The sequence below is a fragment of the Pipra filicauda genome, unplaced genomic scaffold (assembly GCF_003945595.2).
Source record: "Pipra filicauda isolate LSUMZ 115617 unplaced genomic scaffold, ASM394559v2 scaffold68_size4259465_pilon, whole genome shotgun sequence".
Classification (NCBI taxonomy): Eukaryota; Metazoa; Chordata; class Aves; order Passeriformes; family Pipridae; genus Pipra; species Pipra filicauda.
The window spans coordinates 913696-926655 of NW_024104853.1; the positions used below are offsets into that span (position 1 = coordinate 913696).

General features: G+C 36.4%; 1 protein-coding gene across 3 annotated transcripts in view; it reads left to right on the top strand.

The window, feature by feature from the left end:
- Positions 1-12573, top strand: part of MLLT3 (MLLT3 super elongation complex subunit) — a 122564-nt gene extending 109991 nt beyond the window's left edge. For all 3 annotated transcript variants that reach the window (XM_027722379.2, XM_027722377.2, XM_027722380.2), the window contains 3 exons: positions 606-677; positions 2500-2571; positions 8993-12573. In XM_027722379.2, coding sequence (XP_027578180.1) covers positions 606-677; positions 2500-2571; positions 8993-9124 — 276 coding nt within the window. In that variant the 3' untranslated portion in view covers positions 9125-12573. The remainder of the gene's footprint in view (positions 1-605; positions 678-2499; positions 2572-8992) is intronic.
- Positions 12574-12960: the final 387 nt, after the last annotated feature.

Here is a 12960-nt window from a genome sequence, read left to right on the forward strand (position 1 = left end):
TCACTAGCAAATGAAGCATTCTAGATTTGTATGTGTGATAGTAAATGGGTTTGAATGGCATTGAAGGAAGGGTACTATGTAAGTGCAAAAGAAATTGCTCTCAATCACTTTCTTTTTCAGTTACAACTCATGTGATCGTTTCAAAGGTTGTTTCAAACTCTATTGTCAAAGAAAAGAGATAGCATTGGAGAAAAAACCAGGAAAAATACACTGCTCATGTGATATTTCAAAAGCACTGGGAAGACCCTCAGCATCATTTTGTATCTGCAAAATACTCTTATCCTACCAGCATGAAAAGGATAAAAAAAAAAAGTGTTAGGAAGGCTTTAAGTGAAATTAATGGAAGCCTTCCTTAATTTCATTAAGGAAGGCTTAATGAAATTAATTCTTTTAAGGATTAACAATATCACTGCCACTTTGTTCCAACAGCTCATCATTTTCTACTGTAAGCTACTTTTTATTCTGAAAAATATGAGTAGGTTATATGGATTAAAGAATGAAGAACTCAGTTTTGAGTTTGTATTATTAACCAATAGCAGAATTTTCCACTTGTAATTGTATCCAATAATGCATTTAATTTTTACGGGATTTTCATTCTTTTCCAGATTTTAGAAATGAAAAGTCCAATAAAGCAAAACAAACCTGACAAACAAATAAAGAATGGGGATTGTGATAAGGTAAATAAGAGATAACAATAAACTGCTTCAGAATATGATACTAATGCATTTACTAGACACCAATCTTTGTTAGAGAATGAAAACCTAAGTACATCTTGACTTTGTGTTCTTTTAGGTGCAGATCTTTCCCTCCATTTTTTTTCTACAATTCTTTCTTCTTCTGTCATATTTTGAATTTTTTTTTCCTTCTTTTCAGTACATGTGGTTTGGCAAATGTCACCAGTTGGGAATCTACTATCTATTATTTATTTTATCTACTCTCCCCGATGAGTTTGTACTGTGCTTCACAGAGGAAGTGATAATTTTTGTAGATGAGAATTCACAGACATATTCCTAGCCAATATATCAATCAACTGTGAAAAAACAAAAAAACAACTCTGTATTTTCCAGAATCCTTTCTGAAGGCTGTGCATTAGGAAGTGGCAAAAACAGTTTTAGCATGTTAACTAGAATGATATGAAGCAACTGTTAATTTAACACTGAGCAAGACAGTTTTGTTTAAAAACATGTCAGCTGGCTGTGGGCAAGAGCTCTAAGTCTTTATGTGAGTGAACATAACACAATTGCCCACTGTGGACAAGTTCCTCTGAAGGTTTGTATTTTACTGGTATTAGTGGAGACTTTGCGATAACACAATGCAAGAGATGAAAGTTGCAGTATCTGCAGCTAGATTTTTAGTGCTCTGATCCATATGCTTTTAGAATTTTTAAGTTGAATGCCATATCTCTTTCTCCTTAAAAGCAAAAAAAAGTTTTTTGATGGCTCAGGCTGAATGAGAAAGTTGATAATTGGGTGGAGAGGTGGGATGTGTTTGACATTCCATTAAGGAAGCAGTGGAATTTACCATTTAATTAATCTTGCTTAATCCCTCTCCCCTTATATCTTCCTGTTGACACAAAAGAAATAATTACATAGCTTTAGAGAGAACGAGGGATTTCATTGTGATTTGGGTTTTGTTCTTACATCACAAGGTGGGAGATATTTCAAAGATACTCTTTTGGCATCTGCAGTCTTTTGATGCCTTTTGGCGCAGTAGATATATATATATATGTTATCTTCTACAGTAAATGACCATCTGATTTTTGTCAGTTTTTTTATGAAAAAACCACAAGAACTTGTACTTGGGTTGCATTAAGCTAGAGAAAGCCAGACTTCTAAATAAGAAAATACAGCTCAAAGAAGAGCTTGGTCTTACTTCAGGTCCTTTTTGCAGTTTTGGGTGCCACAATACAAGAAGGATCTAAAGATATTAGAAAGCATCCAAAGGAGGGCAGTGAAGATGGTGAAGAGCTTTGAGGGGAAGCCAAATGAGGAGTGGCTGAGGTCACTTGACTTATTCAGCCTGGAGAACAGGCTGAGGGGAGACCCCATCTCAATCTACAGCTTCCTTATGAGGGGAAGCAGAGGGGCAGGCACTGATCTCTTCTCTGGTGACCAGTGACGGGATCCGAGGGAATGTGACCTGAAGCTGTTTCAGGAGAAGTTTAGATTGGATGTTAGGAAAAGGTTCTTCACCCAGAGGGTTGTTGGACACTGGAACAGGCTCCCTAGGGAAGTGGTCACAGCACCAAGCCTGACAGAGTTCAAGAGGCATTTGGATGATACTCTCAGGCACATGGTGTGACTCTTGGAGATGGTTCCGTGCAGGGCCAGGAGTTGGACTCGATGATCCTTGTGAGTCCTGTCCAACTCAGGGTATTCTGACATTCTAAGATTGAAAATAACATCTCCATTTGTACTGGTTTTGAAGACATCTGAAGTTTGTGAAATATATAGCTGTGACTTATTTAACAAGTTGTTTATGGGGGGGATTTGTTTCTAGGCATATCTCGATGAACTGGTAGAGCTCCACAGAAGATTAATGACATTGAGAGAGAGACATGTACTGCAGCAGGTGAGGAGCACTCTCATGCGATATCACGGCATGCTCATTGAAATGATAAAGTCACATCTATTTTTTTTGCCTTCATTTAAAACTCTATTATCAGGTTTAATAGCCTTCAAACCTGTATAATCCATAAAAGCTTACGCATACTTTAAATTCACACTAAGAAACAATTTTAAGAAAATACCTGTCTGAGCTAAATTTTTCACCAATTCATTGTTATGTTTCTTAGCATACCGTGTTAATAATTATTAAAACGGGATGGGAGAATGGATACAGCTGTGACTTGGTAAAAATCTTGTTGCTTTTTTCCTGAAAATGACCAGCCTTTTCTCAGAAACTGTTAAAGTGGTTTTTAATATGTCAGGCAGAAAACATGGAATTCAAAGTCTAATCCACTTTAAGGAAGGACATAATATATTCAGTGAATCTTCTGAAGTCATGGAACAAGTAAAATATGAAAAGTAGAAACCTAAAAGGCTCAAAATGTATTGAAAGGTTATCCAATAGTAAGAACTATTCTTGGTTTTGGGTGCCGTTGTCAGGTACTATTGGATTACAGATTGTGAAGAATAAGCACTGTCAACAAAGCAGATGTAATTGTAACACAGATGGTTTTATTATGTTTAGCACAATTATGTGCCAGTTGTGGAGATGTTGTAAAGAGGGAAATTTTTACCACTTCTAAATGATTGCAATCACATGTCAAATTTCTCAGCAGAGTGTGGTAACAGTATTTTGCAAGTCCCACCACTAATCTGTTTATTAGTTCAGGCTCAATATTGTGAGTAAAGATGTGAAAACTGTTGAGAGGTCAGTGAAAAGGAAGACCTTGGTTAAGGATATTCTTAATTAAAGATGAATTCCAATAACTTTGTCATATTTTGTGTTACAACACACAGTGATGCATATTGGTTATCCTTCATATTTAATCTACTGTTGACTCCCAAGTTTCCAAGGGAACCAAAGCATGCATTCAGAACGGTGGCAGAGTCAAATGTTTATCTACATTGGGAAATTATTGTGCATGAGGCTAAAAGGTAGCAATTGCAACACTCGATCCACTTCACATTATTCATAATTCTTAAAAATGGCGTTGCTTCTGGCAGGCCTCTGTAGCTAGTATTACACTATTACCAGCTGTCGGTACAGAACTGAACAACTGTCCCAGCCTGTGCAGCCCAACCATAAACCAAGCTTTCACTGGGGCTGCTTTGTCAGCTTCATGTGAAACTTTGAAGAAGAAAATCAACTGCAAAATCTTTTATGCAAAGCAAATATAAAAACAATCAAGAAACCTTTTTTTTCCCACATTGGGTAAGTCTAAAAGTGGAATAGAGAGTCCTGGAGAGGCTGTGCTCCATCCTTGGAGCTTTTAAAATTCGGACAGGATAAGCCTGGAGCAGCTAAAGGAAAAGATGAAAATTAAAAAGAGCAGTATATTCTTGGGCATTTTAAAATAGACCTTTTTTTTTCTTCTTGAGAGTATTTATCAAACCGGATAAAGGATTCTTTCACCAACTCTGCCTCAAAACTTGCATTAAGAGTGAGGCATTTTAATGCATTAAGAGTGAGTAATTTTAATACTGTAGTCTATGATTACTTATATATTATTACTCAGATTAAGAAAGTTTCATGTAGAATTGGTATTGCCTTGTTTCTTGGGGGAAGTTGTTCTTGCAGATTGTTTCCCTTGGTTTAGAGCATATGCAGGCTGTCAATACAGCCCCAGTAAAGCTGGATTTATGACCAGACTGCAGGTTGCAACAGTAGTTCAGTTCTGTAGCAACAGCTGATAATGGCTACAGAGGCCTACAGAAATGAGTGGAAGAGCCAAGTTACCAGTTATCTGTTAGCCAGTCCGCACTAGCAAATGGCCTATGCTGCTATAAAACAAAATACAGCTTAGTTTTAAAACCTTTAATCCCTTAATTCAATAATTCCTATGATTTTATCAGTTTACAGAAATATCTTCACAATACTGAATGGACTTGCAGAAAATCGGTTCTTCTTTGCATTGCAAATTAACTGTCATCCCATCTTAAATGTCCTTACTGCTTTGCAGCTATGTAGTTAATGTAAAATACTTCCAGGGTGCACAGAAATTAAAAAGGTACAGAGCTGAAAAAGTTTTTAGGAATGAATGTGAAACTTCTAGATTGAGAAATACAAGTATATAGAGACTACAGGAAGTATAAAGGTCAAGGAGAGACTATAGGAAGTACAAAGATCAGGAGAGCAAGGGGCAAAACTGCAGAAAGGGATGGTGGTTGCTGCATAAGAAGAGGGATCAAGTGCAAAAATATGCAACAGAAAATTGTAGACAGCTGCAAGAGTGTTAAAGGTGGTGGTGGTGGAGTTGTGTGTTACTGAATGGTGGTTGTCATCTCTCTAGTTTATGTTAGGGCAGGTAGTAGTCTCTTGCACATGTCAAAGTCTGCTACCCACAGACTTTGAAGGAATTTTTAGAGAAAGGACTTGCAAAAGAACAATGAAGGCATTGATAATGTAAAAAGCACAGGCTTTTGAAACTTATGCTGTGGGACATGAAAAGGGCTTTTTTTGTTGTTGTTTTTTGCAATCTCAGTTGTTAAGTCCATAGGCATGATAACACACAGGAATGCAGCCAAATTGGAAATGAGAAAAATGGATCTGTTTGAGAATGTGGCTTTCTTCCAAGAGAGGCATTTTTCTTTGAGACACTTTGTTAAAGGAAGCTGAGAAAGGGAGAAGGCAATGAGAGATGTGATACTGTGCTACAAGTGCCTAGAATTATAGCAAAATAATTCTGATATAAAATACTACTTACAGATATATAAGAATTGCCTGAGAGGGAGAAGACCTGAAAAAGAACATTTGACCAAGAAATTAATCCTGTGAAAATTACCTGAGCAATTTCTATATGACTATTGGACCATGGCAAGACAGAAACTGGTCTGAAGTTACATTTTAAAAATAAAGATCTCTCCCACCTCTTTCACTGTAAAGAGACATTGGAATTTATAGCGGTTAGGCTTTTTTTTAACTTTGTGATTTTCAGTTAATAGAATAATTGAGTCTGCCATCAAATATTAATGCTGCATGTCTAATATATTCAAATTTGACTGACTAAAGCTGTGTTCCTAACTGCAACTTCAGTGCAGATAATGTTAATGTGACCCTGTGAAATGCAACAATATTTTTGGTAAGACTTTGCCTCTTATTTTAAAGCATCAGAAGTCATATCTTCAGCTCGTGAAAAATCTGGAACCCTGTGCACTAAGCAGCACAGACATAAGGAAGAAATTGAGAGTACACAGCATGGCTGAAAATTACATTGCTTATGTCCACAAGGTGCTTAACTTCAGATGGCAACTATCTTCTGAGAATTTTCTGCCAGGGGCAGCTTGGAGGTCTGGAAACTATCACATGGCCTAAACCCCTCCATAAATTGAAAAATGACTATGTCATTAGTTGCACTTTGGCTTCCTTATACAAACACACTCATTTGCTTGTTTAAAGGCTGATAAATAGTTATACTATGATGGATAATGATGAAACTGAGCTGGAGAGACATTAGGTAAACAGAGATGTAATTTACAGCAGAAAAGCAAAGCTTACTACAGCAGTAACAAATGAGATATTTTTGTTCTTTGCAGCCTGAGCTCTCCAAATAAAACATTTTAATGCTGTGTTTTTAATGTTAGAACTGTCAGACTTCCTAGCAACTAGTCTCAACCTTTAATTCTTTTTGAAGTATTTCTCAATAGCACAAGGATGCATATGCTAATACTGTAAGTCATGAATTCCTCATTGACTGGCACACAGGCAAGTGTTTTTCATTGAGCTCTCTGGGTTTATCTTGATACATGTTGGTACATCCATTAAAACCTTTCGGGTTCACTTTGGTCTAATTTACCAGGTGCCCAGACATAGTGACTGTATTTCTTGAGGGCTGGAATGAGGGATATGTTTAAAATGTTTATATTTCCCTTGACCTAGAGCTTAAAAGCCCAAAGCAGAACTTGATCAGTAAAAGTCCTTATCCATTTCTTAAAATATGCAGGGCAGCTTAAAAATACATGTGCTAGCACTTTTGTGTAATCTGTATTTCTAAAATCAGGTATATTGCAGTGGGGGTTGTGAGGGGTGGTATTCTTCCACAGTAACACAAGGAAGTGTTAGACAGAATTATTCAAAATAGCTACATCTTCCTGGCCTCAGTTTCTGTAGACTTCTTGTGCAGCCATTTAATTGTCACACAGTTGATATTCAGAGACCAAGCCTGAGATTAGATTCCAAACTTTACAAAAGGAGGTTGGATTGACTCCTTACCTTAGCTTCCCTCTTAGATGAGGCTCAAGAGGTGCCAGAAATGAGAATGACAATACGTATCAAAGTTTTCTTCTGCTAACAGTCAATTCTGTCTCATTTGATTTTTTTTTTCTCAGACATCAATTGCAGAGCAGTAGGAGGTGGAAAAGTGTTACAAGAATCTCGGAATCAACAAGTGGACAAATAAAGCTGGTCATTTTAGATTAAAAATTCCCATATGGAAAAAAATTGCAAACAAGAGGCACAGATTTAAATGGAGTGTTAATAAGCACAGAATTTTGGACAGCTGCAAACCAAATTAAACATTTTATTTTTATTTTTCCAACTTGGAAAAATAGGAGATGGTTGAAAAGGGAGATTTTTACTGTAATAGGCATTTTCCTTTTATTAGTTTATCTTATTTCCGTTCTGTTTAATCTATCCTGGGCCATGTCATTCCATGCCTGACAATACACATGAAGTTATTTTATTTATCATCAACATAGTCTTTACTTTTGTGCTCTGAGAAAAAAAAATACCTATTTATATAATGAAATGCAGAGTGGAAAATTACAGAATATTTAGTTTAAATTCATTGTTCTTTGTCAAGTTAGTGTAACCCTACCAGATTTGTCATTTTAAGGTATGCTCTGTAAAACGTAACGTGCATACATCTGTATCTCCTCCAGCTGTGGAAAAGGAATTACTGTCACAGTAACAAAGCTCAAAACAATTAAGGAATGTAGTAGTGTTTCAGTGGAGGTATATGTGGAAGCCCAAGAACTAAATGGGTTTCAAGTTGAAGGTTTCAAACAGGACATTGAGTCTAACCTGAACACTGCACAAGGGATGGTTGGAAAGACTGAGAAGAGCAGCAATGTTGTGTTAGTCCATGACACTACCCAAGGCCCACTTCAGGATGGACTGCCTTTTGATTTGCTCTCTTGGGCTCATTCATAGCTGCAGTGTGTTGGCACTGTGATAGTCCTCTCTGACAAATAATGCTTTGGCTTTTCAAGATGCTTAATTTTTTTTCCTAGGTAGGTGGACATCCTAGAGTTTAACATATCTGGAGTTACTTTTTACAGCAATTCAGTATGAGTATGATGATTCTTTAAAAATGTAGACTACAATTCAGAGACTAAAAATGTTACTAGAGAAAGACACAAGTTAGATATGTACTGTTGATTTCACAGAATCATAGAATGGTTGAGGTTAGAAGGGATCTCTGGAGGTCACAGGGACGTGTAGAGCCAGCTACCCAGGACTATGTCATATGACTTTGGAATATCTCCAAGGATGGAGATCCCACAACTGCCCTGGGCAACCTGTACCAGTGCTTGGTCACCGTCACAGGAAAAAGGTGTCACCTGTTCAGAAGGAACCTCCTGAGCTTCAGTTGGTGTCCACTGGCCCAGGTCCTGTCACTGTGTACCACTGGAAAGAACCTGTCTCTGTATTCTTTACACTCTCCCTTTAGGTATTTGTACACACTGACAAAATCTGCTCTTAGCCTTCTCTTCTCCAGACTGAAGAGTCGCAGCTCTGTGAGCCTTTGCTTATAGGAGAGATGTTTTAGTCCCTATTCTTCTCAAGAACTCCAAACAGCTTTTCTGTTTCCTGTTCTAATGAAACTTATGATTATAGATTAAATAGTCACAAGAAGAAGTGAAGTTATGCCATTGCTAGGAGTCATTTCAGGATTGATCTAGCTAAAAAATTACATTTAAGTCTGTTACTCAAGAAATAACTGCTAGTACATGAACTAACAGTTCATGTGAGAGCTCTTAAATGTATTTTTTGTTTGATATGGAGTAGACTCTGGAAGAATTTATTTCTTTCCCTTGCTTGCAGAAAGACTCATGCCAATTATTTCCTAATGTAACCTGCTTAGCAGCTATGCACACAGTAAATGTTTGACATTATGGTCGATGATGATTTAAAAAAAACCCAACCAATTGAGATACTGTAGTTTGGACAATAGTGTGTGTTAGAAAGGAAGGGTTAGTGGTTTAATGTGCAAGTATTGGGGCAATTGGGCTCATTTGAGGCCTTTCATGATACTTGGTGGCATGTTAATATGTTCAGTAGGCATGTAAAACTGGAATTTTCAACTGCATCTTTTCTTTTGTTTCAGATAGTAAATCTTATAGAAGAAACTGGACATTTTCACATCACAAATACAACCTTTGACTTTGATCTTTGTTCACTGGACAAAACCACAGTCCGTAAACTACAGAGTTACCTGGAAATGTCTGGAACCTCCTGAGGATTCAACATCTGGCTGCATCAAAATACTGCTCTTTAAATGACATATGTAGAATGATGCAACCAAAACAGAGGGAAAAAAATTAAGCAATCCTCTGCAGCTTTTATTTTTCCTTAAAGACAGTCATCATCTCTTGATAAGGGAGAGGAAAAGTGACCAGACTTAGAGGACCACTCTTTCTCAAGAAGAAAATGCTCTGGAAGAGTTTGCCTGGATAGCCTTGAAAAACAAATACAGAAAAACAAACAAAAATACTTGTTCTTAATGAATGTGTATGATATCATGTATATCTCTCTGTGGTGTTCAAGTCCACAAGATGAATGCATGTTCAACACACTGCCTTATTACATAACTGATCTATTTATTACTGCATACATGTATCCTAAAGTCCATGAGTCATTGAGTGACACTACCAGATGTTGCAAGTAGTGGGATCCTATGTGTGCTCTTTTGATGCAGTACTTTCACAAGCCTAGTAACCTTATTCATGTTAAAATGCCACTTCTGGCTATCTTTCACTATCAATTAAAACGCTACAGGTCTTGATTCCACCTCTGCAGTTCCAGGAAACAAGATACAAACTTAGTGACCAAACAGTGGTTGTATATTTTGTTTCCTGTCTGCCACAGTGAGTTGGACCAGAGCAAGTGGGACCACAGCTCCTTCATTCTGTCCACTTATTAATCTTGACCATGGTAAAAAAATGCACCAAATAGTATCATATGACTTGCCATCTAGCCTCAGTGAATAAACCAATAGGATTTTTAACAAAAAATGTTATGTATACTGTCATGAATCTGGCAACTTTTGCAGTCTACATTCTTGTATCTGTTGTAATGTTACAAAATCAGATATATATTAGAGTGAAGGTGTTCTGCAGGATCATCATAAAAGAATATACTGGTCCTGTCCTTAAAGAAGATGTTGTAGAAAATTCTTAATTTGGAGCTATTTATTACTATGAATTTCAACACTCTTCTGCTGCCAGTGTGTGACTCACTTCTACCATAAAACTCTTTGTGTAACATTTTTGTTTGCCCATATATTATATGGTCTGCTTAGTTTGTTTTGGGGATTTTTTTCTGGTTTTGTTTGGTTTCTAAAACTGCTAAATTAAAACCTTTTATTTTAAAATAAATATGTTGTTATACAGTTACATGTTGGAATAAATACATCTATGAAATTATCTGTATGTGTGTGTTTATATATACATATATACTGCACCTGTATATGTATGTGTATATATATACACACACGCGCGCGCATATATGCTTTTTACACTTCCCAGATTTTGGTATCTGTTCAATAACTTGCTTGTGTTTCCAGAAGAACTTCTTGTCTATAAAAATGAGTATTCTTTCATAGCATCTATTATTTCTTAAAATCAGGATCTTTGTTCATGCGTGATCAAATGAGAGGATGTGTACTCAGTTTCACATCAATGCTTCATGCTCTCATATTGCTGATGGTTTCTTGATGGAATCATCACCATTCTATTAGAAATGCAAATTCCTAAAAGAAAAGAGGAATGAATTAAAAAATACTTCTGGATGCAAAGGTTTATTCAAGTTTACCAGCCTAAAAAATGTATCTCATTACTGGACAGGCCAGTATGTCGTGTATGCTTATATGCCACATGTAGTCTCTATGTGTAGAGCTAAACAGTAGTAGCTTTATGACTTACTGTTTCATGTGCACAGTTTGTGCAGCACTGAAAAACTATTGGGGTTATTTCTTATTCAGATAGTAAATCTTAATACTGTTTCTTTAAGTCCAAAGAAAATTTTACACTTTACTCTTTTTGAAAGGGCACGATATGTATTGGCTGGGGGGCTTTTTTCTTATTTAAGGTGTTGTTTGATCACACTCCGCAGGAAGTCCTTCTTAGGCTTCCAAAGAATAAGTGTACTTTTTCAGTAATGTTATGACTCTTATTGATGATTGGCATGAAGCATACTTGAAACGTTATGTTGTTCTTTTAAGTCCGTGTCTTAATGTGCAATTGGGGAGGGGTGAAGGAATGGGAGTATAATGTTAACATTACTATTGACAGAAGGCTGGTGATAATGGGGAAGGGAATAGGGGTGCATGTGAAGGGGATAAACTTCAATTTTTATTGATTGTTTTATATGAAAATGTTTGGAAATCTAAAAGCAACCTTAAAAATCTTTGGTCTACCAATGTGTGTTCAACTTTCCTGTCTTTTAGTTATACCAGATGTATATAGAAATTTGTCCATTTTGACTTTTCTAACTAAGTCTTGTGGTAAAGACTCATTGAGTTTCAGAAGGGGATACTTCTAGTACGACTATTGCACTGTTTTTTTAGAAATGGTGAAATGAATCATTTTATCCTTTAAATATCAGATAAGCTTTATTATACACTGCGAACAGGGGTGGAAGAAAAGAGAAACTGGGAGAATAGGCATAAAAGGGAGAAGACAGCAACTACAGTATCAAATCAGTGCTGAATTTCATGCAAACTGTGGATTGTACTTAAACTCTTAAGTTTTCTAATTCATTGGGAGAGAATAAAATAGACTGCAGGTGTCTGTCTGTGTACTGACTTTTTCACAAAATTCTGATAGAAATAGAACTACAAAGTTTTGATCTAAATTTAAAAGTTTACTGCTTTCATCTAATTGTGTATACAGAAACAAAATAAATCCATGTTCACTTAATTTCTGACATTCATATTTCTCTTAAAGAAAAAAACAGAAGATACTTTTCAGACTTTAATGTCTAAGAGCACTGATCTTTGGGATGGGTTAAAGTGTTTTGGCAAACATTTTGGAGTTTTACTTAACATCAAGCTATTTAAAACAGTTATATGAGAGAATTTAGATTAACTCATTGCAGTGACCAGGTAGAGGTTAGCAGTAACTTCCAATATCTAAAGTAATTTTCAGCATAAGTGAGTCACTGTTACTAGAGCAGTAGTTGTATCCAGTAGCAAAGACAGTTTTCATCTCACAAGTAACTTTACACGTCAGAAAGTGAATGTCCAATTGGTAGGCAAGGTTTAATTTTTGGTATTTTTTAGAAATCTGAATCTGCTGAGAGGCTTTACAAAAATTTCAGTATTGTTTAGATTTGAAGGCCATCTTAGTCCATGCTAAAGAGAAAGAGCAAGAAAGGAGGAAGAGGTATTCACTGAAGTGAAGAGAGTCTTCCAAGGTAAAAGTAAACCCATGCTCAGTCTTTAGCCTTTGGACCGTAGGAAGCAGTTGATCATTTCTCTCTCTTCATTGGTTTGGTCTTTTTAGGAAAAGTCTGTGCTTTCAATTCAGAAACAAAGTACACAGAGCACAATGCATTTGGAGAGCCCAGTATATTTCTATTGAAGTTTCTTTTAGTCTCTGGGAAGGAAATCACAAGTTCTTGGGTTTTGCCTGGCCCATTGTTTTTCTTTCCCATTCTCACAGTGAAATAAAGTACTTTCACAATCTGCTTTGAGTCCTTGGTCCTTACTTGGTAACATCTTCCTTTCTTAGAAGCTGGTCCAGTGTTTTGGGCCTTTTGAATGATCTGTTGATTTCAAGACTCTTTACTTAGTTTGCAAAATTGATGGGAAAACTGTAGAATTGTTTGAAGTGAAAATTGCCCCATTCAGTTGTTGTATGCATTATCCTACTCCAGACATTGCTCTGATGGTAGGATTCACCTCATACCATCTTTGTTCGTACACACCATATCCCATCTTTTACCACTTGTAGTTTAATGACAAGCTATCTTTTAGCAAACTCTTGTTTCAGTCTATAGAGTCTGTTTCGTGTTTGCTCATTAGTCCATGATTTGCAGAAATTGAGCATTAAGATGAAAATTTTATCAGATTTT